Source organism: Canis lupus, chromosome 31 (assembly GCF_011100685.1).
Source record: "Canis lupus familiaris isolate Mischka breed German Shepherd chromosome 31, alternate assembly UU_Cfam_GSD_1.0, whole genome shotgun sequence".
NCBI lineage: Eukaryota > Metazoa > Chordata > Mammalia > Carnivora > Canidae > Canis > Canis lupus.
The window spans coordinates 24,997,645-25,025,636 of record NC_049252.1 but is presented as its reverse complement, the minus strand read 5'-3'; the positions used below and the strand labels follow the sequence as shown (position 1 = coordinate 25,025,636).

Genomic DNA, 27,992 nt, shown 5'->3' with positions numbered 1-27,992 from the left:
CTCATTCTCAGTCTCCATCTGTGGAATTAGGGGGTGATATTTAAAATTCTCTTACAGCCACAATAGTTTTTAAGTTTGATAAGAAGTGGGAAAGAAATAAAAATATAGAAACAGGACCAAAAAAAGAAGCTTGGCCAAATACAAATTTAAATAAGATCGTGCAGTTATTTTGAACATATTAAATTCTTATTGCCATAAGCAGAATTGCCTTCTCCTGCCCATGCTGCAGGATGGAATGATCTGCTCTGGATGTAGAGAAAACCAGCCATCATGGCATCAAAGAGTGAAGCAGTTCTCACCAATCATAAGCAAAGCACTACAAGCACAAGGAAAGCCGGCTATAGAAGTAGAATCATTCCTGACTTTGATGAGCCTACAGAGTAGGTAAAAACAAAAACAAAATAAAACAAACAAGCCAAACAAAGACATGTAGCTAGAAGTTTTTTGAAGCTATGGAACTGATTCCATTCTCAATCACAATTCAAGAAAGGGGGAGATCAACGGGACTGGAGCACATGGAAAACTATTCTGTAAGTGGAACTTAAATTGTGCTAAAAGCAAAGGGAAACAAAAATGATGTGCTTTTATTGTCTATTGATTTTACTCCTACCCCCCTCCACCCTTAAGCATCAAGGTTTTTATATGTATTGCTTCCAATCCAGACTTGAATCAAATTCTCATGTTTTGCGTTTTAAGTAGACTTTACATATAAATAGCATAGACAAAAATCTTGAAAACCATGGCTTTCAGGCTCAAGAACCAGGTGTTTAGTTTTTATAATTAGTTGCTAGTTTTTGTAGCTCAAATAGTTTATCTCTAATAAGCAGGAGCCAAAACCCAGAGGCCCGAAGTTGAGGAAATGCACAAAATGATGCTTTTTTCCCTCATGTTCCAATCCTTGACCAGCTTTTGACCACTAGGAAAGAAAGGAAGAATGGGAAGGAAGTCATTAAAGCTTCATGGTACCAAAATCATGGAGAGAAGGCCTTATGACCATCCCTGAGCCAAGTCCCCATCTGAGGACAGGAGAAAAGAAACCTCAGAAAAGTTCTGGGGAGATCCTAAACAGAAAATGCTATTTTGGGATTCACAAGGTATATATAGCCCAGGAGGTAGCAAAACTTGAGAGAAATTTTACATCCAACTGTCTTCAGAATGGTGGAATAACAACATGTAGGCCATGAACCTTGAACAGCTTCATAGTCCCGCTCAGTCCCAGAGCATCTCAGGGAAAGCACCCAAAACTCCATGGTGTTTCCCAATAGAACCCTGTGGAAGAGCTGAGAAAACCAGTGGACTGAAAGAATTGAGGTTGGAGTAGAAAAAACTCAGTGTGTGCACCTGACATGGAGACCATAGTGGGGCCATAAGCATCTCAGAGGACACATCAGAAAGAGAGAGAGAGAGACAGAGAGAGAGAGAGAGAGAGAGACAGAGAGAGCAGCATCCATGAGTTCCCAGGATGCCATGCCCTAGTGGAAGCCAAAAGACAGAGGGCAGCCTTAGACTAGCTGCTCCCACTATCACCAATGCCCAGGCCCTCTATTAAATTCTCCTACACCAAGATGCACCTGGGAAAGAAGGAAGATGGGGAGAGGCTCATTTTAACTGAGCTATTAACCAAAGGAAATTTAGTTTTAAACCAAAAGTGAATTACTTTGAATTGATAATATCCACTAGCAGATGGGGAGATGAGGACCTCTAAGCTAAGATGAGATCTGTTATTATTTATTATGGTATCACATAGTTTTCTTGCACATCTAAGTTTATAGCTAGAGAAAAATGTATGTCCACTACATGTAGGCATAAGCTGGTACTGCAAGGACTTCATGATAGCACACACATGGACTGTGAACAACTAAAATCGTCTATCAGGCTCAATTTACCTCAGGGCCAAGGTCATTTTCTATATGAGAAGAGGCATACAAAAAATTTCTTTTATTTATGGCCCTAACTTAGCCTCTGATTTGCTGAAAGGACCAGTCCCCTCTTGTCTGTATGGTAATGGAAAGTCAATACTCATAGGATAATCTCAGGCCTTCAACATGGAGGCCTGGTCAGGTACATATAAGACCAATATTCAGAGGAAATGTGTAGGCTCCAAGCTTACAAGAAGAATGGAGTCAGGCTCAGAAGATGTAGGGAAGCCAGAAAGTAGCCAGAAGGACAAAGGAGATAGTCACACTGTCTTCTGATGATGTCTCCAGATAGGAGAAAGGTACTTTGGATTGGCATGCAAACCCACATTTCTGCCATTTTTAAGCAAGGAGAGTTGCTTACTTCTGTATATGTCCAGCCCACCTTAGACTTATTCTCATAACAGAAACACTTCCTTCTCTATGGTCATAATGCTTGGGTGGGCCACTTGGCAGCCACCTCTCCATACCTATCAGCCATGTTCATGCCCACTTTAGGGCAGTGGAGAGTTTCAGCTGCTCTTGAGCACCTTTCAGAGGCCATAAAAATAGAGGACAGTCTTTAAATAGCCTGATGATCAACTTTGATGACATTTCTATGCTCTAGTGACTGCTTCCTCTGAGTCTAGGACAGAGAGTTGGTACTATTTCCCTGTGGTTTCAGATGCCCCCTCTATTAAGCTGTCCCATATACTTGCTTTATCTCACCCCATGGGAGTTTAACTACAAAAGTGGCAAGTGAGGGGGCCCCTTCTCTGGTATTCCTCAGCATCTAGGCTTTCCCAGACCCTGGACAGCTGATTCTCCTTGAAAACACAGAATTATCCTAGCTTCATTCCCTACCCCCAGTCCCTTCACTGGCTGGGCCCTGAAGGCTCCAAGGCAAACGTTTACAATTCAAAGTGCCTTCTTTTTCCTTCTTTCAAACACCTGGGCTGTTGTAATTAATAGCTTCAAAGACTCCAGTGGCTTCTATAGATCCACAAAAATCTATTTAAGAACTCAAAGCTGCAAATTTTACTTTTTTTTCCTTTCTATGTCATCCCTACCCTGAGGGCAATGCATATAAAAGCTCTTGCTATAACTTTAAAAGTGGAAAAAGGGTTCAGATTCAGAAGATTTGGAAAAAGCACGTGGATTAATATCAGAATGGAGCACTGCTCCCGTGTTAACCTCACTTTTCAAAGTTTTCCATGAAATTATACCTAATGTTAGAGGAGAATGAACTGGTACTCCAACAGTTTGGATGCAGAGCCAGAGCAGCCAACCCAAGTGAAAAATTTCTTTAAGAATTCTTAAAAATAAAAAAAAAAATAAAAAAAATTAAAAAAAATAAAAAAAAAGAATTCTTAAAAATAATAATAATAAATAAATAAATAAATAAATCCATTCCACTATATACTTATATTTATTTTAATGGAATAAAAGTATTCTAAATACAATCTTTAATAAAGATGAACCCAAGGAAGATGATCCTTATGTATCTGGTGTCACTGAGTAACCCTTTGTCCCCCACAGATGTATGTTTATGGTTCGAAGTTTGAAAAATGGGTAATTCTGGAGTATGCATCCATGCAAAGAATTAGCTTATATTGAGGATCTGAGAGAGCAAAGATGTTGGCATCAAGCCCGAAGTATGGGTGCAAAAAAAGATAAAATAGAAGAGATGCAAGGAAAAAGGACATAGAGATAGTGAAAACATGAAATTAAAAGGAGATAGGAAAATGTGTTAGTGGGGTTGATGAACTGCAGCCAAAGGGAACACAGGAGTGAAGGGAGAGGAGATCCAGTTTAAACATTGAAGTTGCAAGAAAATGGGCTGGGCAAGGAGTGGCTTTTTGGATCACAGGTGGGGATAAGGGGACCATACTTTGAAGTTCTAGTTCAGTGTCTAGATTTCCTCTACCCTCAAATTTTGGGCACAAACTCAGGAGATGAGAATCAGCTTCCTCATTAGCTTTCAGGCACAATAATCATAACCCCTATTCTGGAAGCTAATATGAAGGCCAACTCCCAACCTCTCAGATTCTTTTTTCTTTTTTTTATGTCCAAGGATGGTGGCATGAGAAATGCCCCAAGGATTCTGAATGAACTCAGAAAATGGATAAAATGAGAGCAAATGGCAGCCAAATCCTGAGTTCTAGGATGTAAGAACTTCACACAAAGATAGCGTAGATACATGGCTTCCAATAATCTCCAATACTCTCCCTCCCTCTTTTTTTAACATAATTAGTAAGAGATCATTGAAGTCTGATCTCTGTTCTTAGATCATCAATTACCCTGGGAAGATATAAAACATGTATGCAGATAGGTGACCAGACTTTCCGAAGCCTTAATGTAGCAAACGTATGAATAGAATCCTTCCGTCCTTATTCCCTAAAAAGTTTCCTGACATTTTGCACATTCCAGGTTTGCTCCCACATTGAACCTCAGAATTTAAAAATGTTAAGGATGTGAATGCTTAGATCTTTTTGTCAAAAACGAAAAAAATCATTGACACTGCCTCCACAGAACTATGACAGTAATTTGACCAAATCAAGAAAATAACAGCAATGATAATCTCATTATTTTTCAGTAATCTATTCCTTGATTTCTATATTTCACTACAATTTGGTCCATTTTACTAAAAATTGTCTTTACAAAAAGGCCTCAGATTAGAGCTTGCTTTCAAGTTAAAGTAGATCTTTATAAAATGAAAGATTTTATGTCTGTAAAATGACACAAATATAAAATCTCACAAAAAAAAAAAAAACCTAGACTTTTTTTTTGAGGCAGTTTATTTTAAGTACAGTACAAGAACTGGATTAGCTCCTCCCACCCTCCTCAGAGGAATATTTGTAGCATAAGGATAAAGGTGTCAGGAAAGAGGAATAATATATGTTCAGGTTCACACTAGTACCAAGAAAACAAGTATTGGGGATTAATCCAAAGAAGGTGCCATGATGTTGGCAATTATTTAAAAAAAAAAAAAAAAAAGCCAAAGAGGAAGGTAAAAGAAAGCAAAAGAAGGCAAGAGAAGAGAGGGATGAGGAGGCTCACTAGGGACACACCACAGGCACAGAAGAAAAGAAGAGGAATGGCTTTCTGCAAAATAAACAAGCAAATCTCTATCCTTGTAAAACCAGAAAAGCTACAGTTCTAGTTGAAGCTTCACTTGTGGTTTCTAGAAGACTACTTGTCAGTTTTCTTCCCTCTACAAGAGAAGTCACATGCGCACATAGGTGTGTGCACATATGCACACAGACTTGCACTTGTACACACACATACACATGTGTGCACACACACACATACACACACACATCACGTTATCTTTGGACGATGTCCAGAGCAGCATAAATGGCTCTAGCATAATTTATTACTACAAACCCACTTATTTATAAGTGAATTTTCTTTTTTTTTATTTTTATTTTTTTTATGATAGTCACACACACAGAGAGAGAGAGGGAGGCAAAGACACAGGCAGAGGGAGAAGCAGGCTCCATGCACCAGGAGCCCGACGTGGGATTCGATCCCGGGTCTCCAGGATCACGCCCTGGGCCAAAGGCAGGCCCCAAACCGCTGTGCCACCCAGGGATCCCTATATGTGAATTTTCATATCGGACTTATCATCATAGGGATTCATTGTCAATGGGTTCAGAAGCAGATATATATATATATATATATATATATATATATATATATATATATATATATATATTTTTTTTTTTTTTTAATGGCAAAAGACTGCAGTTAATTTTCATTTCCTTCTTATGCTTGAGTACCTATCCTTCACAGGCAAGACACAAGCAGTCAAAAAACCTATCACTACATAAACACTAAAATATATTATGAACTAGGTAAAACAAGTAAAACAAGCATTGAAAATTCTGTGTATTAAACATGTATAGAACCTACTTTAACTAAAACACTGGCATAAACGAGGAATTTGTGCATAGAAGGGCATACAATGGCTAAAATTAAGGGAGAATCAATATTTCACTGTTCCTCCCTGCCCTCCAAAAACAAAACAAAACAAAACCAAAATACATATTAGCGAGTTCCATAGACTTAAGATATTTTCACTGATATATATACAATATTATTCTAAAGGAATAGAGTACTAATCATGTGTCAGGCATTGTGCTAAGTGTTTTACATGTACCCACTCAACCATTCACAAAATAACTCTATGAATAAAGCTTCTACTATTGTTTCCATTTTATAGATAAGGAAACCAAATCAAAGACAAACTAAACATTCTGCCCAGTGTAACCTAGCAACTAGGCACCATAGCTGAAATTTAAACTCTAGCATTCTAAGACCAGGCCAACTCACATCTCTAATTCGTGGTCACATATATAGATCCATTGAAAATGTGAACTCCACCCACCAGAGAAAAATAGGAGGACCTACAGGGAAATTTCCAGTCTGCAAACACAAGAGGATACTGCTGGGGTATCCATCCTACCCCTAATTTCCCTGCTTCCTGAACAAGGCAGCTAGGTGGTCATCAATATATCTGATACTTTCTAATGAAATTAGTTTAGAAACTTAAACTTCCATGAGTAAACATAATTTTTCTACGGCCCCGTGAACACAAAGGAGTTCATGAAAACCAAGTCCAGAAATAGAAGCTTTGGAAAGCTACTTAAATTTTTATTTTTATTATATATAGATATAGTATCTATATGTAGCTATATCCTTAATTCTGAGATTATAAACAGCAAACTGATGTATGAATAGGAGACCCCCCATGCCACTCTGTGCTGAGAGATGACCTTCACAGTTTCATTTCCTGTGGATACAAGAGTGTGTGGTTTGCTTGAGCTCATGGCTGGTAGGGACCTTAAAGGTCATCTTGCCTTATGACTACAGCAAAAACTTGGAAGCAGAAAGGTCAGCCCCAATATCTTGCCATTTTCTTTTTGACAGTTGGAGACAAAGTGAGAATCAAAAAGAAATCAGTGTTTGTGACCAAAGACAGAGAAGCCAGACCACTCATAAAGTTATATTCACTTTCATGCTGGCAGCAAGAAATAAATACTTGAGGTTAATCAAAAGAATAGACATTTGTTGTATTTTAAGGCAATACAAAATTTGAAAGAAGATTGTGTTCTTAAAGAGAAACATAATTGAAACATATTGTCAAGGTAAGATCTGTGACTGCCCCTCTACCCAAAATAAGGGAGAGAGTTTCAAATCCCCTCCTGGTTGTATTTTCTAGGTGAGCCACATTTGGACACTTGCTTTGGTAGTTTTAGTGCAAAATAAAGAGAAATGTCTGAAATCAAATGTTGAGAGTTCGAATAAAACATTGCAATTTCTTAACATATATTTATAGGAAAAGAATATACAGAAAGCTTTTTATAGTGTTTTAATAAAAATTAATTAATCTAGGTGTTGGAGATTCTAAGTGAAAGCAATTGAGTCTGAGAACTCAGATGGACTGAGTTCAAATGCAAGATCTTCCTCTTATGAACCACATTTCCTGGGCAAATTACTTAATATCTCCAATAATAAATTTCCCCATCTACATAATGGGCATAATAATTTCTACCTTATAAGATTGCTGTGAGATTTGTGTGTATATATAAAATCTTTGGCACTCCTTCCTTCTCTCCCTCTCTTCCTTCCATTTTAATGGTCTTCCTGAAATTAAAAATGTCCTGCAGAAAAAAAAAAGAGTAACCTACCACTGAAATAAATACCTGAGCAAAATTTGCAAAACCCTCGTGCAACACCATCTACCACAATGGCACTATAAAATATTCAGTTCATCTTAGTAGCAACACATAAATTTCACATCACATAATGCTACAAAAAAAACATTAAATTTCATTTGTGACACACTTACTATAACATTTTTTGGAATTGTAATTCATAGAAAACGTCTCTGAAGTTTTACTTTGTGTGGCATGATTCCCCTCTCAATTCACTGAAGCCAAAACTTACTATTTGAAAGAAAATTAACATGCATGACATGAATTTTCAGCACTATAAGAAAATGGAAATAAAAAATTCTATAAACACTTATGTGTAAAAGAGCCAAAAAGTCATATGAAAACTACTACTTGTTTTAGAAGTACATGTCTGATAGGCCAGTAATTTACATCTAGGATCTAAATTTGTCCAGTTTTCAAATCAAGTAGAAAAATTAAAAATATTGTTTATTTAGGGGCTCTTGGGTAGCTCAGTCAGTTAAGCGTCCAACTCTTGGTTTCAGCTCAGGTCCATGATCGCAGGGTTGTGAGATCGAGCCCCGCATCCCATTCCATGCTCAGCGTGGAGTCTACTGGAGATTTTCTCCCTCTCCCTCTCCCTTTGCTCCTCCTCCTGTGGTGCTTCCTCTCTCTTTCCCTGTCCCTCTCTCTTTCTCTCTCTCTCTCTTTCTCTCAAATACATAAGTAAATGAATCTTTAAAAAATATTGCTCATTTAAACTACACCAACTCTTTTAAAGAACAAAAATGGAGTAATAAATTTTCAAAAATACATGTTGCATGTTGATATGCAAGGACCACAGGAGAGATTTCATTCTTCGCACACATGGAACACCAATTTCTTCCTATCGGGCACTTACAACTTGAAGAAATCATCTGGTGGCATATTGTCGTTTGACTTTTAACATATCCATATTGCGAGTTAATCACAAAGTAGTCACACACTTTACCAAAGGCTTTGGGGTTTGAAGGATATTTTAAGGGTGATCTCATCAAAAACAATACTACTTTATAGAGATATCTCTAAGCAGGAATTTGTCATTTAAAGATCTTATCTTGGCTGGAAGAAATGACAGCAAATTATGTTTTATTACAGCATTTGTATACTGTGCATGTGAATCCATACAGTGTAATTGTAATAGATCTGTACGTATATATGCCATCTGCACATGTGTGATGTTTCATAATCATTGCTCCATTTTCTCCTTGTCTTATGCCATCATCTTTGCTGTGCAGTTCAGTACCATATTATTTTCATTTCAACCACAGCTGCATCATTGCTGCTGCCAGATCTCTGTTTTTTGGAGAAAATATACAATTTAAAATTGTTTTTTTTCTTTTTTTTTATCAGAAAGGAAAGTCATCAAGAATTAGATTTTATTTTAGGAACAAAGTAAGGTTTCATGGGAGAAAAAAACAAAGCCTTGGTGTAGAGAAGGTTTGTTCATTTTCTATAGCATTACTGAAGTGTCCGTATGCCTTGATAAACCTATCAATGTTTGGATCATCTCAATGGGGGAAATGATTTAACTTAACTCTATTTTGGTGTCTCAGCAAAGGTAAGTTGCCTATTTCGAGAGCCTAACTGGGTAGTTTTATACTATTGCATCTGTGAATGAAACCCCAAAGTTGACCCAGCTAGCTTGCTGCCTCCGTTTCCCCAAATAGAAAAGGCGGATGGCCAGTGGGTGGAGGAGGAGGTGTGGGAACTGGCCGGGAATTTACTCTGTGACAGAATTGCCTTAGACCAATCTCTTGTATTCATAAAAACCTAGGTGAGAGACAGATCAGTGGAGGAGGGAGCTAATTTGGTTAACCTGATGCTCTATTATTTCATGTTCTCTAGTGTCTCTCTTTCAATGCCATCATGGAAGAACTGGGAATCTCACTCAAAAATCAGAAAAAGCTAAAGAAAAAGTCAAGAACTAAGGGGAAATCTCCCTTCACAAGTATCCTTACTTGTCATCAGAGACGAACTCAGAGGAAAGAGACTGTGGCCTGATCCAAAAAAACACCCGCAGGCAACTTTCAGGAAGAAAAATGATATGCTCACTACAGGTTTTGAGAGAAAGTATTCCTGACAAGTGTGTGATGTGTTTCCATGTATCTATATACATAACTCTGGTTATGTATACAGATATAAGAAATACAAAAATTTAAGAAGCTCACATAGACAGATAGTGCTTGGGAAGTGGCACTGGTTCTTTTGAAATGAATTTGTATGCTCACTTATTTTGCCTTTTCTCTCTTCTCGATAAATTGCTGTGTGTGCTTTCTAAATAATAATAAAACAACAGGGTTTTTTTTTTTTCCAGAACAAGTTTAAGTGTCAGTTTGTTCCCCTTTACTTGGCTCCCACTCACAATGTTTGGTTGCCAACTGTCATTTGTTGTCAGTTTGCTATTTTGATGACTCTTCTTACCTGTTCAGACAGACAGAATCATTTCTGGCTAAGTTAAAAGAAATACTTTTAATTCATACCAAATACATGGTTTTACAGTAAAGTAACACTATTCATCTTTGTGCTTTAAAAACTAATTTCATAAATACTTTAAAATAGCACTTGGAACATCGATGAGTGTGAGATAAAAGGATTCTAAAAAAGAAGGAGGGGTCCATTTAAAAATAAGTGTCTACCACATTCTGGGGACCATTCTAAGCTCTGGGAATACTGTGGTGAGGAAGACAGATACAGTCTCTGCCCTCACACAGTTTATAGTTAAACAAAAAAGAAAAACATTCTATTACTCCAAGAGGGTTTAGTACTTCCTCAGTGGAAGCCAGAAGCTGAAGGAACATGCAGAAGTATTCAAGGAAATCTTTCTGAAGGAAGTATAGCTCAACTAGAATGACAAGTTAATCAAGTGAAGGGAGAGACCTAAGATGGAGAGGCAAGCATTCCTGGCTGAGGAAACAGCATATCTGAAGGCCTGAGAGAAGAGCCAATGGGGCCAGAATGGTGAAGGGAAAGGAGTCTGATGTGGCTAAAATCCAAGGGGATGCAATGGGCTTGCCAGGTAACAATCATGGCTGAATGTCAAGAAAAGATTGAAGGCAAGGAGACTGAGGAGGAAGAGATAGGGTCACCTGAAGACTCTTTTGGGAATCCAGGGGAAGGCCGTTGCAGCCAGACCAAGAGCAGCAGCAGACAGACAGACCACTGGATGATGGAGGTGGCTTAGAGGCACACTCGTGGCCAGTGATTCAAACAGTGGTCATGTCAGAGAGAAGAACAGGGTTAAAAAGAATTGACGTAAGGATAGAGGGAGGCTTTACTGGAAGAGTCGAGTTATCATTCATTATCTTGGGAACCAATGAGAAAGGAGAAGGCACTGGATCAATATGTCATAGGTTTAGATCCCATTAGTTTCTATGGGATTATTCTATAATGAAAAGAATCATTTAATTTAGTCCCTGTAGAGCTTAAGTACAAAAATAATTCTGGACATAAAAAGAAAAAAGTCACCTTTAAATAGCAATAACAGATGTTGGACAGTTATTTTACTGTGACTATGATCAATTCTCAGATTTGGGATCAATCAGAATTAGAAGACAATGTATTTCATTAAAAAATGCATTAAGATGCTTACATAAAAACCATGAAGATGCTTATATTAAAAACAATATGCTTATAGATAGGAACAGATAGAAAAGCACAGAAATATGGTGAATGCAACATCTGAAGATGGACTAGAATGATAATAAGTTAGAGGGGAAACATTTACTTTATTTAGTTCACTAAAAATTATACCAAGTGTATTCTATTCTCCATTGTCCACTGTGACAGTATGATACTTTTCTTTCATTTCAGAAAATATTACTGTATCTTTTCATAGGCTGTTGCAGTAATTCGTGGGAAAAGAAGTATTTGAACTTCTAATATCTAAAATATATTGTGTTTCAGTCTGGTTTATAGATACTTTAGGGTCCACTAACCACTTTCCTTTTCACTTAGCCATAACTGCATTTTCATTCAAGGCATGTAATACTTGCTATGAGTAAGTTGGTTAAAAAATATATTGAACTAGGCAAAAATGCAGAATATGACTTTTATGGCAACTACTAAATGTGCATGATCACCTTCCTTTCCCCCACCCTCAATATTTTCATTCTGTAAGCACATTTGGAGTAAATGCATATACATACGCTTCTGTGTGCCTGTATGTGTTAGGGCAAAACATAGAGTAAAATAATGAGTTCAGAGGAGATAAAAAGAAGAAATTGTGGAATATCTGGAACTTGCTCCAGAAAAATCTCTGAGAACAACCATTAATCTTGGAAATTCTCATCCCCTTCACTAAAGAACAGTGACTCATACACAGTTATGTGGAAATCAATGGGAAAGTTAATTAAAAACTGGATCTTACATTTCTTCCTTCAGCAATTTCTTGATGCTAATAGAAAAAGATTGCCCAGGTGAAATATTCAACCAGAAAGAGGGAGGTCAGTGTTGATTGAAAGACAATGTTCATGGCTAAGATTTATTTTCCCTTTTCAAGTTTCCAATCTGAGCCCATCTTGCCTTTAGTACAGAGAAAAAAGAGACAATTCCTTGTTTGCATTGACCTCATGGGGTTGTTGACACATCTAAGAGTTCAGAGTTTTCAATTCTTAGCCTAAAAGAAGCTGGAGAGAAAGAAATAAGGAGGAAGTGGATCAAAAAACTGGAGGAAGATCAAATAGATGTGACCAGCATTTTCTGTTTCCTGTTTCAGCAATTCCTGCTTTAATTTAACCCTTTGCCTGACCAAGACACTAAACATGTTTTTTTTCATGTCAAGTCTTTACTTTAATTCTAGTTAGTTAAATATACAGTAAAATTTTTGTTTCAGGCATAGACTTTAGTGATTCATAGCTTACATAGAACACCCAGTGCTCATCACAAGTGCCTTCCTTGATGCCCATCACCCATTCAGCCCATCCCGCACCCCCCTCCCCTCTAGGAACCCTCAGTTTGTTCTCTGTAGTTAAGAGTCTCTTATGGTTTGCTTCCCTCTCTCAATCAAGAAGCTCCTCGGATTGTATTTCAAAGGAGGAATAATGTAAGAGTGACTTCCGGGAGAGATATTTCTAGGAGCTCTCCATGTAGTGTGATTTTTTTCAAGAAACATAAAGTCTACCTGTCCCAAAAGATATGGTCCACCAGATTCTCTCCAACATCAGAGTGGCCAATGTGTTTGGTAACAAACTGAAGCATTGTCTAAAAGAGACCCAAGTTACAATCCACTTGCCTGAGGCATTTATTAGTTGACTCCTTCAGCTTGTAGCAAGGAGAAAGGAACAGTTATTCACCTATCAAGGATGTCCAGAGGAGTGTACAGGGTTAGGACAAACAAGCCATTCCACCTAAAATAGTGGAGTGCTTGGAGAAGAAGCCTGTCAGGGTGGGGAAGAGGTAATAAAAAGTAAGGCTAAAACTTCAAAGGCACAACCAGGTCTCAGTTTCATTCATGTCTAGTCCTGTATATGAAGCAAAATTTTTGCCAGTTACATTTCTTAAGAAGTGGTTGTGTAAAGAGAAAAAGCAGGATAAAATAGGAACAGTAAATCCACCAGAGTAGAGACATATATGCTGTATTTACAAATAGTACCTCAAAGTCCCATAAGAACTTGGGAAGAAAAATGACCAACATTAAACCATACTGGCAAATTGACACTTAGAAACCCAGAAACAAAAAAAAAAAAAAAAAAAAAAAAGAAACCCAGAAACACGTGGGCTGGCTTTGCAGATGAGCAGCTTCAAACCATGTCACAAGTGCACCAGACAAGTTGCTTTCTAAGCTTTGCCTTTGCCACAAGATAACCAATTAGCAAAGTTACTTCATTTTTATGCAGCCTAGTCAGTTAACTGAGACTCCAAAAAGGATTTGTGGGCGTGTATTGTCTGGTTTGCTTATTTATTTCATACACCTTTTCATCCCTTTTCCCCCATCATTTCCCATCCCTTTTTCTTCATTCATAGAATGTCCAGATCCCTCGTTTGCCCCAAACAACTCTGCATGAAGCCTGAAATCAGAAAGTTTTAAAGGTTAAGTAGCCCTCTTGCCTTCATAAAAGCATCCCAATATGGACAGTAAATCATAGGATATTTTGCTCATTGGTCCTCAGACTTCATCTTCTTGGCAGCCATAGAGTTCCACTAACAAAGTTGAAATTTCTACTGATGGCAATAGAGAAGTCTCATCCAAATAGAAAACAAGGGACTCTCATCCACCATCAAAGTAATCTAGGAATCTGGAAGGAGTCCGATTAACTTTGATATTTCATTTGAACATTATAAGAAAGATTATACATATATATAGATAGATGTACATATAGAAATAGATAAATGGGGGCACCTGGGTGGCTCAATAGTTGAGTGTCTGCCTTTGGCTCAAGTCCCACATCGAGCTCCTCACAGGGAGCCTGCTTCTCCTTTTGCCTATGTCTTTGCCTCTCTCTGTGTCTCTCATGAATAAATTTTTAAAAAATACATAAACGATAGAAAGATGGTAGACAATATATATATATAATAGATAGATAATATATAAGAGATTATAGATTGATCCCATTGTCTTAGTCTGATCTGGATTATGCTCCTAGTATATATCAAGGCCATGCTATCAGATATTAACAATTGTAATAATAGCTATCATTTAATAAGGATGTGCTAAATCCAGGTGTACTATATGTACTTCACAACAGTTGCTCATAAAATAGTCATAGCAACCTAAAGCAAACATTGTTTTTTACAGAGTTAAAAACTGAAGTTCAAAGGGGTTAAACAGCTTTCCCAAGGTCACTTAACTATAAAGTGGCAAATGATGTAATATAACCCCAGCCACATCAACACAACCACACTCCATTCCTTCCTAACTCTGAATACTATTGGCCAAACTTGGGCTTCACCCCAAACATACCTGATCTCACAGTATCCCCTCTGCAGCCTTATGAGGCTGGCACTCTTATTATTATTATTATTATTATTATTATTATTACTTCTATTATTATTATTGCTATTTTAGAAAAGGAAATTGCAAGAAAAAAAAAGTAAGTAGCTCCCCAAAGTCAACTGTCTGTGGATTGAAAAACCAAGATTCTAATTTCAGTCTCAAAGTCCAGAGTCTCTTAACCACAGCACTAAGTAGAATTATGTATTTAATATTTTTGTTTTATTCACAGTTAAACAAATATTTGTTTTGTATAAAAACAAATTCTTGACTCAATTTTTAAAGGAGTGTCATAGGCCAATTAGTCATCTTCCATTATAATTTAATAGAATAAATAGAGAGATAGCTATTACTTTTTCCAAAAAGCAATATCTAGGGATACTAATGCCTTGCTAAGGCACTTAAATAGCAAAATGTCATTTTAACCCTTAATTGTTAATAACCCTTAATAGTTAATAAAATGAACTCTCCACCACATGTGCAAACTAGTTGTATTACTGATTTGAAGTAACTCTTTGAACATTGCTTGTTCCTATGGCAAGTCATTCAAGTCATAATTAAAACATATGAATGGTGTAATGTGTTAGTTCCTGTAAACATCTAAAGCCTTATCATGTTCCGGCAATCTCACAGGAGACCATTAGATCATAAACTCCCAGTTGATTACAAACTTCTCGAAGGTGAATCGGACTATTTCTTTTAAATATTAATCTCTCTATAGAAGTTGTTTATCTTCTCACATATTGTGGGGAATAAACAAAGACTTGCTGAATAATGAATGGCAACCTTTTGAGCATATGCCATGGAGACACTTGCCACAAATTTTAAAGAAGATACAGTCATTGCCTTTGAGAATATTAGAAATGAACAGGTCAAATTTCAAATATATAGTCCTTGCCTTTGAGACTATTAGAGTTGAGTAGGTCAGATTTCAAAGGTGAAATTTCGTTGGTTCACTTGATTTTTAGTGACTGCAACTATGAATGCCATTGAGTTCTCTAGGATTTACATTCCCATATACCCACAATGAACATATGCTGGCAAATTCTTCAGTAAGAGATCAAGAAATACAACAATTTCAGGAAACATCCACACATACAGGATAAAGATTTTCAAGTAACAAACATCACAGAGAATTTTAAATGCAATGATAATGTCTTCAGTACTTGTAGATCTGTCATTAAGCTACTTCCAGAGTATTTCTGAAGAGGCAGGCTGCTTTTCCTTGTCTTCATGATGAATTCTGTACCAAGAGCAACAAATTAAAATGAGACCATTTTTAATAAAGCCATGCCAAGATTTAAAAGTAATTTGGTGGCATTAAGCATAATAAACCAAATTATAGTGATGAAAGAAACATTTTCATTAAAGCTTTATAAAATGACACTCAAAACTCCAATGTAGGGATGGAATTGAGTCTACATTGTCTCAAGGGAACCAAGATAACAAATGACAGCTAGAATTTTAAGCTCATCATAACAAATATATAATTAGTTTTGACCTTTTCACAACATCCCAACAAATATAATGATTCATAAGCATGCATATTGCAAATGAAATTAATTACAAGGGTATCTTTCACTGAAATGTTTAATGATCTCATCATAGATTTCTTGGATGATTTCCTTCTGACTTCCTCCAGAAAATGATGCTATTAGAGAAGCCACACACCAGGTTAATTTCGTCAAACCAAAACCAACCAACATCTACAACCTGTGCCTGGCTCATGTTTTTCCATTTATATGGAAGCTTTTACTTTCCTCCTCTCTCTCCACCTCCATCTCTTCCTGTCCAAACTTGACTTAAAGACTCAGGTCAAATGCCACAGATACATGAAACTTCCCCAGATTTTTTAGCATCTCTCTCCTGTGACCTTTATCTGCACTTGAACAATTTGACCTTAACATTATTTGGTCCATGCTGGTCACTTGTGTAACACTTTATTTCATGCCTAAATCAGCCTTCTCATTACCATTCCCAGGGACTGGCTCACACAATACAGGGTATTGTACATAATAAATGTGCAAGTGAATCTCATCAAGGCCATTACATTGTCCACCAAAATATAAAACTTTACTCATCTCTTCCATTCCTAAGCTTTCCTAGAGAGAACTTGGATTCACATTTTCTCTCCTTACCTCTCTCTTTATGTTTTCCAGATCTTATTTTGTCCCCACATATATAATAAAATATTGGGGTTCCCAGACACTCACAAGATACATCAGATCTTTCAAGCAAGTATCCTTGTTGAAAAGATTCATCCTAGGTGAAAATATTTGCATTTGTCTCAGCAATCCTTAGAAGTCATTTGTGAAAATAAAATATACAAGTATAACCTAGACCCTAAAAGCATGTAGCATGTTAGCAAGGCTGACTATACACCCATAAAATGCATTTACTCAAAAATTTAAGACTAATAGATGAAAGGGGAGGAAGGAAAGAAGGAAAGGAAAGAAAGGAAAGGAAAGGAAAGGAAAGGAAAGGAAAGGAAAGGAAAGGAAAGGAAAGGAAAGGAAAGGAAAGGAAAGGAAAGAGAAAGAAAGAAAGAAAGAAAGAAAGAAAGAAAGAAAGAAAGAAAGAAAGAAAGAAAGAAAGAAAGAAAGAAAGAAAGAAAGAAAGAAGGGTGGGTGGGTCCCTGGGTTCAGTTAAAGAGCAACTACTTTCACATTTATAAAGTGTTGGACTGGGATATGAAGATGAATGGTTTTACTCCTCCACTGAGGAAAACAGAGAGGGGCTTATGCTAATAATCTAAAGGAGATCGGTCATAAGTGAGTTGGACACTCATAATAGAGGTGATAAAATGCTAGCATCAATCACCAAAGGACACAAATGCTGGCTCTCAGAAAGGATTTCAGAGGTTCTAATTTGTTTGAGATGTTTTACAGACTATGGTTCTTTAAAGCAGAAAGATCAGCTATAAGATCTACCAGAACTGGCAAGCTTGTTCTATTGCTTTATATGACACTAAAAGCTATTTAAAATGTATCAAATATGATTGCTCCTTTTACACCTAAATTAGCCCTAAGGCTGAAAGCTGAGAACAAAAAAAGCACCAAATAGTCCACTTTATAACCAATGCCACAAAACCTGTGGGCTTCTATCCTTTTTGGGTCCTATTAGTTATCACTCCAGTCATGCTCTTGCTGCCCCTTCCTACTCTCCAACCTATGAAAGCAGAGATCTACAAAGGACAAAGCATGAGAGATGTTTCAAATTATCCATCTTGGAAAGTGGTACCTTTTCCCTATGAGAGAGAGACGTGGTCCCCACTGCCATGACCATGTCACATGAAGCGGGCTCCAAGCAAACCCATCTGAGAGGATGGGATGACTTCAAGCAAGAAGGACAGGCATTTCACTCCTCTGTCAGATACTTCTGCAGGTTACTAACTGAGATGACCTATGCTCTTCTGAGCCGATAAAGTAGAAAACTACAGAGGGGCCTGTCTCTGAACTTGCTACTCTTAGTATGGGGATACACCAGATAAATTTTGCAATATGCACAAAATGAAGAGCTTAGTCAGAGAAAGACTACAGTTCATCATGAGTACAGTCTCTCAAACTATCATTTTTTATTATATTATTCTCCTCTTAGATCTTTCAAAAGATAATTTATTAGCTTTAACTACAGCATCAGTAGAATACACAGTGGCATTTTCTACCTCATATTTGTTCCAGGGCTAAAGCATGGCCCTAAGACAATGTGTTTGTCACTCTTGAACAGTGCCCTAAAATTTTCATTCCAAATCCCATTGCTTTTATAGTGAAAAATTATTTATATAGCTATGAATTATGAAAAGGTTGTAATTTTGTTAAATCAAAGATAGTTTTGGTTTTTGGGTTTGGGTTTGGGTTGTTTTTCTTGTTGTTGTTTTGGTTTGTTTGTCTTACTGACGGTATAGTTAGGACATTGGAGAGTTTTAGTGAGAACAGAGGAAAAGGAGGAACTAATTTTTTATCAAAATAGTATTAAAACTCTCTTTTTCCTATAGTTAAGATTTGGTGTTACCCTTACAGGTAACTATCTAAAGGAGCTCCAAGATCATCAGCTCAGCTTACATTGGTGCTTCTTCTCCACCTTCAGAGGAACTGGAGGGGAGATGCTTCAGAAGCTGATGAGGGCACCACAGAATTGCTGTAGGTCCTCAGGTGGAATTTTTGTTTTTATTCCTCCTAACAAGATTCTTTCTTTCTGGTTGACTAGATCCTTCCAATTTTCTTTCAAGGGCCCAAGATGAATGTTGAAGCCGAGTTTTATTCTTTGACATACTCCGGCTTAGCTTTGAGTAAATCTCAAAAGTTTCTTACCTGAGGATCATGACAAGAACCCCCCTAGCAAAGGGGGCATAGAAGGCAGTTTAATGAGGGTCTATTTCCTGGGTAGTGAGCAGAGATAAGGATAGCAATGATAGGGAGCTGTTCCAACCACCAAGTATGAGGGAATAAGGGAAAGGAGCAGTTACCAGAACCCATAGGTTCCCTTTAAAGAAGGCCATACAATAAGGGCTGTGGCCTCAAGGGGAGAAATTCATTCACTGCAAACCTGAGATCTAGAAGGGCCAAAGACAATGGGACCGTGAATTTCACTCTTTTTCAAGACTGATCTTCTGATCATGCCTCATATTAGCTCAAATCAGCCAGAACCCATACTTGACCTACTGGCTAAGATGGTCTAGTGATTCTGATCACTCTCCTAGACTAGAGAACAAATTGAAACCTGGATGTGGAGGTACAGAAACTACTCAGTATAATATTTTTTTTCTATACTTGGATTTATGTAGATCAGTAAGTAATAAGTACCGCTCAAACTAGATTATTATCATTAGACATTTCAAAGTGAAATTCAATATGTCTCCTGAAATCTACTCATGGGGAAATCTGATGTCACAAATTGCTTCTGGGAGAGAAAAAAAAAAGAGAGTGGAATAAAATTAATCTAAGGAATTCTAGAAGTAGAAGGAAACAAATATGTTCAAGGCTCAGGATTTGGAGTTAGGTAGACAGGGTAAGTCTCTGCTCAGCTGCTTACTATGCGTGTGAGCTTGAGTAAGTTACTTCGCTTTTCTATGGACTTCAGTTTCCTCATATCAGCAGTGAGACCATTAACAGTGGGTACATCATGCCTGACACAAAGAATTAGATTATTTTTTATTATTGTTATTAAAATCTGAAGTTAAGATGAGGAAAACAAAACTCTGTTAGAAAATCTCTATCAAAATCATAGAGAATTTAATGAGCAACCATGAGATTCCATGTGCAGCTCACAGTTAAACTGCAGTATTCAATGGCCAAAGGACCTGCATTTCAGAATCATAAAGTGGTGCTTCTGCAAGCTCATGTAGGGACTCCTTATGATCATTGTCATCTATAAATTGCAACATTCATTGCTGGGGCATATCAAAGCCAAAGAGGCTGTGACTCAACTCCAAAGAACAGGAAGGTTTTATGGCATATCTGATTGGTTCAGTTGGTAGAGCATGTGACTTTTGATCTTGGGGTCATGATTTTGAGCCTCGTGTTGGGTGTAGAGCTTACAAAGAACAGGAAGGTTTTATCCCAAACCTGTAGTATCCTCCAGACTCTGAAATATACCAGTCTGTGGGACATGACTGGCCTTAGTCAAGGTCCCAGTATGAAACAGATGGTACATTCAAGGAATTAATAAAGGAGCTTCTATTAAAGGGACTGTTTATAGAGGTTGAAAGCAAGAATGAGGAAAACTGATAAGGCCCGGCATTATCATCCTTAAGCCAGAAGGGACATGAGAATGAGTTATGTTACCAGAACCCAAGCAGGGCGTTGGCCACAAAAAGAAATCACCTAATGAGAACTATGGCTGTAAGTAAAAGAGCACAGCCCTCTGTTGACAATCATAAGCCACTGTGAGTAGAGGAGCGTGGGTACTATGGAATATTATGCAACAGAACCTCCCCTTGGATAGATCCAACTAGAAGCCACATAGCCATGGAGCCAGAGTAAGTGGTACAGTCTCCTTCCAGCACACAGAGCAGGGCAGAGAACTGTACAGAGCAGTTCTACAGGGATAGTGAAGAATAACCATCATAGCACAAGGTCTGTGAAATCAAACTAAAACTAAGACCAAATGCAAAATTGTCCATAAGAAAAAGATGAAGGTCATGTCCAAACCCAGACAATTATTTCCCATTCTTGACAGAACACAAAGAAACTAAGATACCATCATGTGTTAATACAGCTGGTTGGGGATCCCTGGGTGGCGCAGCGGTTTGGCGCCTGCCTTTGGCCCAGGGCGCGATCCTGGAGACCCCGGATCGAATCCCACATCGGGCTCCCGGTGCATGGAGCCTGCTTCTCCCTCTGCCTGTGTCTCTGCCTCTCTCTCTCTCTGTGACTATCATAAATAAATAAAAAAAAACTTAAAAAAAATAATAATAATACAGCTGGTTGAAGCCCATGGCCAACCAGCCGCAAGAACTTCATAATCTTCTGTCTCATTAGCAGATATTTCAGAAAATTCTGCGCCTAGCTTTAATGCCCATTCCAGAGCCCCAGCTCACTCCAGGCCTCACCAGCTGGTTCAAGTCTCTTTTATTTCCTACTAAAGTACTTGAGAGATATATGACTTGAAGTTCAGCCCAAACCTCTCTAGCCACTTGGCCCAATAACTAGGACTGCTCACTGCTTCTATCATGCAATAGACACAAAGTGATACCCACAGGATGTAATGAACAGCATGGTGATCATAGTCAATAGCATCATAGGGCAAACTTGAAAGTTGCCAAGAGAGTAAATCTTAAAAGTTCTCAGCATGACGAAAAAGTTATAATTTTATATGGTGACAGATGGTAACTAGACTTACTGCGGTGATCATTTCACAGTGTATACAAATATCAAATCATGATGTTGCACACCTGAAATGAATATAATGTCAAATTATACCTCAATTAAAAAAATATCTAGAGAAAGTATATCTGGATTCTGTTCCTAGCTTCAAAACCTACTCCAACCTGTCTAATATCTTAGATATACCATATATTAAACTGATCTTCAGATTGTTCTTCTGTAAAATCAAGAAAATTATTTCTGTCTTATCTCCAGGAAATTTAAGATCAAATAAGAGATTATATGTGGAATTATAAAGTACTACAAAGGTATGAAATGTGATTATTAGTCTGTGCCTTTCTTGGTCATTTATAATTCTTGCCTGAGTTTTATAAATATTAGATTGTATAGGCAACATTCATAAAGTACAATAAAAAATAACCTTATTTTTTCTAAAGTAATACCCACACCTTCCGCAGGATTTCAGTGAATAGCCTCTTCCCTGCAGTGTTCATTGATGCAGTGAGTATAGGGATCTGGCTGCTTTTTTGTATTTAGTAGACCTGCTGTCTGAATGCAGTTCTGTAAAAGCATTTCATGCTGTAGCTACTTGGTTTCACATGTTAGAAGAGGTTTTCTTTGGATACAATGGTTAAAGTAATTGTTTCTCTTCCTGCTTCAGTATATTTTCCAAATTTTCTGATATTCCAGAATGAAAAAAAAAATATTTTTTTAAACTGAGCCTTAGTGTTTTTAAAAGTTTCTTAATGGCAAAACCTGTTTATGTAAGTGCCTAAAAAGAAAAACGTGTTTGTGTGAGGAGGGAGATGGAGGATAAAATGAAAGTTTGGGATGAACTAAAGCTTCTTTTTTATACAGCCTGATTTTCAATACTAGCCCTGCATCCAGCAGCAAGAACACTTGCTTTATCTTTTAAGTTGATAATATATCACAAACTAGCTGGGTTTATCTCAGAAATGCAAGGAGTTTTCAAATATAAAATAAATCAATACAACTTACCACATTAGTACACTAGTGAAAAAAAGATATATTATTATCCCAAGTAATGCAAGATAAAAACATTGAGTAAGATTCTATTTCTATTATGATATTTTTAAGAGTCTTTTATATGAGATAAATAGAAGGAAATGTATGTTTAATAAAGATTAAAAACCAAAACCAAAGGCATAAAACATTGTGCTTAATAAGAATCTTTAGGTCTATTTCTTATAAGAATAAGAACAACAACAACAAAAAAAGAATAAGAACAAAACAAGGATGTTTACTAGTAGATTTACTATATAATTTAGTACCAGAGAGCAAAAATTATATAGAGTATTATGAAAAGAGATAAAATGTTATTTGTAAATGTTGTAATCATCTACCTAGAAAAATCAGCAATCTCAACAGACAAACTATTAAAAGTAATTAGAGTGAGTTCATGATGGCTGCTAAATACAGGGCTAAACTACAAAAATCAACTCATTGTCCTGTACGAGAAATAACTACTTAGAACATGTAATCAAATGGGATCTTATTCATAATAATAATAAAAAACTATAAAGTATCCCTCAAACTAAGTTAATAAAATGCTAATAAAGGACATATAAAGTGGGTTGAATAGATGGAGAGGTAAGCCAGGTTTCTGAGTGGGAAGACTCATTATTATAAAGATGTTAATGGTCCTCGAATTAATCTACATAAAGCATCCCAATCTAAATTAGATTTCTTTGATGAATTGAATAAAAATACATCAGTATTTACATAGAATAAAAATCAACATGTAGCAAAATCAACTTTTAAAAAGGAAGAAGAGGGGATCGCTGGGTGGCTCAGCAGTTAAGTGCCTGCCTTTGGCCCAGGGCATGATCCTGGGGACCAAGGATCGAGTCCCACATCGGGCTCCCTGCATGGAGCCTGCTTCTCCCTCTGCCTGTGTCTCTGCCTCTCTCTGTGTCTCTCATGAATAAATAAAATCTTAAAAATATATAAAAATAATTAAAAATAAAAAACTTATTAAAAATAAATAAATAAATAAATAAATAGGAAGAAGTAACCTAATATGCCTGATATTGACATATTTCAGTCACAGTAAAAAAAAAAAAAAAAAAAAGACAAAATGATACTGACACAAAAACAAATAAATGATGAGCTCTAGGGTAGCTCAGTCAGTTAAGCGTCCAACTCTTGATTTCAGGTCAAGTCTTGATCTCAGGATTGTGAGTTTAAGCCTCACATTGGGATACATGCTGGGTGTGAAACCTATTTAAACAGACAAACAAACAAAAGACCAATAGAGCAGAACAGAACTCACAGACAAATGTAAATATATGTGGGAAGTTGATATATAAGGCTGAAACCATAAATTAGTGGGTAAAGTTGTTTAATAAATGATGTAGTCAATTGAAGAGCCACATTTAGAAGAATGAAACTGGACCATTCTCTTACACCATACGCAAAGATAAACTCAAAATAGTTGAAAGATCTAAATGTGAGAAAAGAATCTATCAAAATCCTAGAGGAGAACACAGGCGACACCCTTTTTGAAGTTGGCCACAGCAACTTCTTGCAAGATTCATCTATGAAGTCAAGGGAAACAAAAGCAAAAATGAACTATTGGGACTTAATCAAGATTAAAAGCTTCTGCACAGCAAAGGAAACAGTCAACAAAACTAAAAGACAACCTACAGAATAGGAGAAGATATTTGCAAACGACATATCAGATAGAGGGCTAGTATCCAAGATCTATAAAGAACTTATCAAACTCAACAGCATGAAAACAAACAATCCAATCATGAAATGGGCAAAAGACATGAACAGAAATTTCACCAAAGAAGACATACACATGGCCAACAAGTACATGAGGAAATGATCCGCATCACTGGCCATCAGGGAAATACAAATCAAAACCACAATGAGACACCACCTCACACCAGTGAGAATGGGGAAAATTAACAAGACAGGAAACAACAAATGTTGGAGAGGATGTGGAGAAAGGGGAGCCCTCTTACACTGTTGGTGGGAATGTGAGCTGGTACAGTCACTCTGGAAAACTATGTGGAGGTTCCTCAAAGAGTTAAAAACAGAGCTACCCTATGACCCAGCAATTGCATTACTGGGGATTTACCCCAAAGATACAGATGCAGTGAAATGCCAAGACACCTGCACCCCAATGTTTATAGCAGCAATGTCCACAATAGCCAAACTGTGGAAGGAGCCTCAGTGTCCATCAAAAGATGAATGGATTAAAAAAAAGAAAAAGATGAATGGATAAAGAAGATGTGGTCTATGTATACAATGGAATATTACTCAGCCATTAGAAAGGATGAATACCCACCATTTGCTTCGACGTGGATGTCGAAGTAAGTCAATTGGAGAAGGACAATCATTATATGGTTTCATGCATATGGGGAATATAAAAAACAGTGAAAGGGATTATAGGGGAAAGGAGAGAAAATGAGTGGGAAAAATTAGAGAGGGTGACAAAACATGAGAGACTCCTAACTCTGGGAAATGAACAAAGGGTAGTGGAAAGGGAGGTGGGGGGGGATGGGGTGACTGGGTGATGGGCACTGAGTGTTATGCTGGCAAATCGAATTCCAATAAAAAATAGACATATTTTTAAAAAAGAAAAATCTAAAAAAAATGATATAGTCAAAATTAATTCATTGCATGGGAAAAATAAAAGTGAATTCCTGCCCAACAACACTGCCAGAGTAAACTTTAAATGTGACAGATATGACCTTGGGAGCAGGAAAGACTCCTTAATAAGCATTTTTAAAAAGAATAAACAACTAAATTCAATTTCAAAAATATTCTTCAAATCAAGGAAAGGATACGAACCACAATGGGAAAATGAGCAAAGAATACAGGTAGGCAAATTACAGAGGTAGGAACCCAAGGGTTAACAGGAACATGATGAGATATCCAAAATTAGCCATTGGAAACATGAAAATTAAAACTACAATGATATGGGGATACCTGGGTGGCTCAATGGTTTGGTGCCTGCCTTTGGCCCAGGGCCCGATCCTGGAGTCCCAGGATCAAGTTCCGCATCGGGCTCCTGGCATGGAGCCTGCCTCTATCGTTTGCCTGTGTCTCTGCCTTTCTCTCTCTCTCTCTCTCTCTCTCTCTATCATGAATAAATAAATAAAAATCTAAAAAAAAAAAAAACTACAATGATATATTTCTGTATACACACTAGTCTACCAAAAAGAAAGCCAAAGCAAGAAGTATACATGGAGATTTGGGGATAGAGGCATCCTTCCACACTGTTGACTAGGACAGACAAGTGTTGCCAATCAAGACTCACAATGAGCATGTGCATATCCTAAGACCAAGCCATTCCCTCCTTGAGGTTATGAACTAAAGACATTTTCACACAGGTCCACAGAGTGTAAGAAAGAGGGTATTAATGGCAAAATTATTTAAGGTGGCAGGAAGCTGGAGGCAATCCAGCTGTCAATTCCTGAGAAAGGATATATATGTACAGGAAACTGTCACCTTATCATCACCCCTTTTCCCACCTCTTCCAGGAGGAAAGAAACACATTTCTTAGAATCCTCTTGAGATTAGGGTAAACCCATGGCTGAATTCCAGAAAAAGGAATGTTTGGCTGACATTTAGTAAACCACTTGCGGACTTGACTGTAAGAACTTCTCCAGTGCAAACCTCCTTGCTCTTTCTTCCTTCCGCCCAGGCTTGAGTGGAAGTAATCACTGGAGCAGAATGGGATCCATGTATTCAAGGTTGTGAAATCACAAGATGGATGGTGTGTGGGTTCTTGAATCATTCCTTGATAGAAAACTACTCAACTTGGAGCGCCCACTTCAGACTGTTAATTTAGTTTCAGCTTCATTAACTAACCTGATATTCTATAAAGCCTCTGAAATTTAGATTTACCAGTTACATGTAGAGTGTTACCTTAACTGATATAATAGATAAAATGTGGTAGACATACCACTGAGTATACAATAGACCAAATGTGTATCTCCTGAAGAATTCAAGGGTTGAAACCTGATCCCAAAATACCAGTGAAGGTATTTGGAAGTGCTTTGGGGAGGTGATGATATCATGAGAGCAAACTGGTCAGAATGGGATTAACCACCTTATAAAAGATATCCCAGAGAGCTTTCTCGTCCCTTCCACCATGTGAGAACACAGAAAGATGGCTGCCTATGAACCAGCAAATTTACATATTAAGCTTGATGTAATGTTGGCTATAGAGGCGAGAAAGAGCAGAAAAATGAGAGAGTGTATGAGATAAAAGGGAATAAGTAAATGTGTAACTGAATAAGTAAATGCCTAAATGTAGGGTTTATGCATAGACCAATAGTGACAGGATGACATGAAGTAAGGACTGTGATCAATAAACAGTTCCTATAAGAATAAAAAGAACTGAAGAAAACTCTGATCAATGTTGATAATGACCATCCTATTTCCTCAATCCAATTTTCTTTTTTTTTTTTTAAGATTTTATTTATTTATTCATGAGAGACACAGAGAAAGAGAGAGGCAGAGACATAGGCAGAGGAAGAAGCAGGCTCCATGCAGGAAGCTCGATGCGGGACTCGATCCAGGGACCCCAGTTCACTCTCTGAGCCGAAGGCAGGCGCCAAACCACTGAGCCACCCAGGGATCCCTCAATCCAATTTTCATCGCTTATGCAGATGCATCTTTAAAAAAATAATTTGATGCATGTGCCATTGCCCCATGTATTAGTCAGATCCAGCTGCCACAACAAAATACCATAGACAGAGTGTCTGAAGCAACAGATATTTCTTTCTCACAGTTCTGCAGCTTGGAAGTCAAGACAAGAGACTCACTTCAGTGTTAAGGATAGATGCCGAAATACGGCAAAAATCTCTCCTGTTGTTGCAGGAGAGATGAAAATGAGTGAGGTCTTCTTGATGTCAAATGCAAGTGATGATGCTGACATCACTCATGGTGTCTCTTCTTATAAAGGCCACCACTTCTATCATGGGCTCTCCACTCTCATGACTTTATTGAAACCTAAACGCTTCTTCGTCTCCAAACTCTATCATATTGAGGATTAGGGCTCCAACATATGAATTTGAAGGGACACAATTCAGGCCATAGCTTCTTGCAAAAGATTATTCTCCAATGCAGCTCAACTTCACGAAAGTTAGGTCAACTTCCAGGACTTTGTATAAGGTCTCAGCAGGAAGGCCACCCAGGGGAAAAGGAGGAACAGAAATCAAATAGTGGAACGGAAGTATCTTCTGCTGCCTGAACAAACTCCCCCCTGAAACTCAGCAAAAGGAAAAATGCTAATTAGCCCATAATTACACCCCCAAAATAGACTGAAGTGCCAATTCCAAGATGCTGAAAAGAACCATGGCAGTTCTTTCCCAAGGAGTCCACCCTCCTTCACCTTGTAGGGGAATGACTACATGGGGCAGTGCTGAACTGATGTATACTGTTGTCTGAATCAATCCTACACACCTTACTGTGGAAAAAACAAACCAAATCCGAGAGGCCACAGCACATACACACTCACACACCTAGTTTCAAGCAGCACTAAATTACCTGAAAGTGTCTCAATTAAAGAGAATTACCACCCCCTTTAAGCCGCAATCATAGCCATTATGTATCATCGGGCTTAAATCAGTTCCCTGGGAGATGT

General features: G+C 37.5%; 1 protein-coding gene across 1 annotated transcript in view; it reads left to right on the top strand.

Moving 5' to 3' along the window:
• GRIK1 (glutamate ionotropic receptor kainate type subunit 1) overlaps nt 1–9,930 on the top strand; it is a 176,876-nt gene extending 166,946 nt beyond the window's left edge. Inside the window, exon 17 of the mRNA XM_038581313.1 lies at nt 9,461–9,930. Within this exon, the coding sequence (XP_038437241.1) occupies nt 9,461–9,616 (156 nt within the window). The 3' untranslated portion in view covers nt 9,617–9,930. The remainder of the gene's footprint in view (nt 1–9,460) is intronic.
• The last annotated feature ends 18,062 nt before the right edge of the window (nt 9,931–27,992 follow it).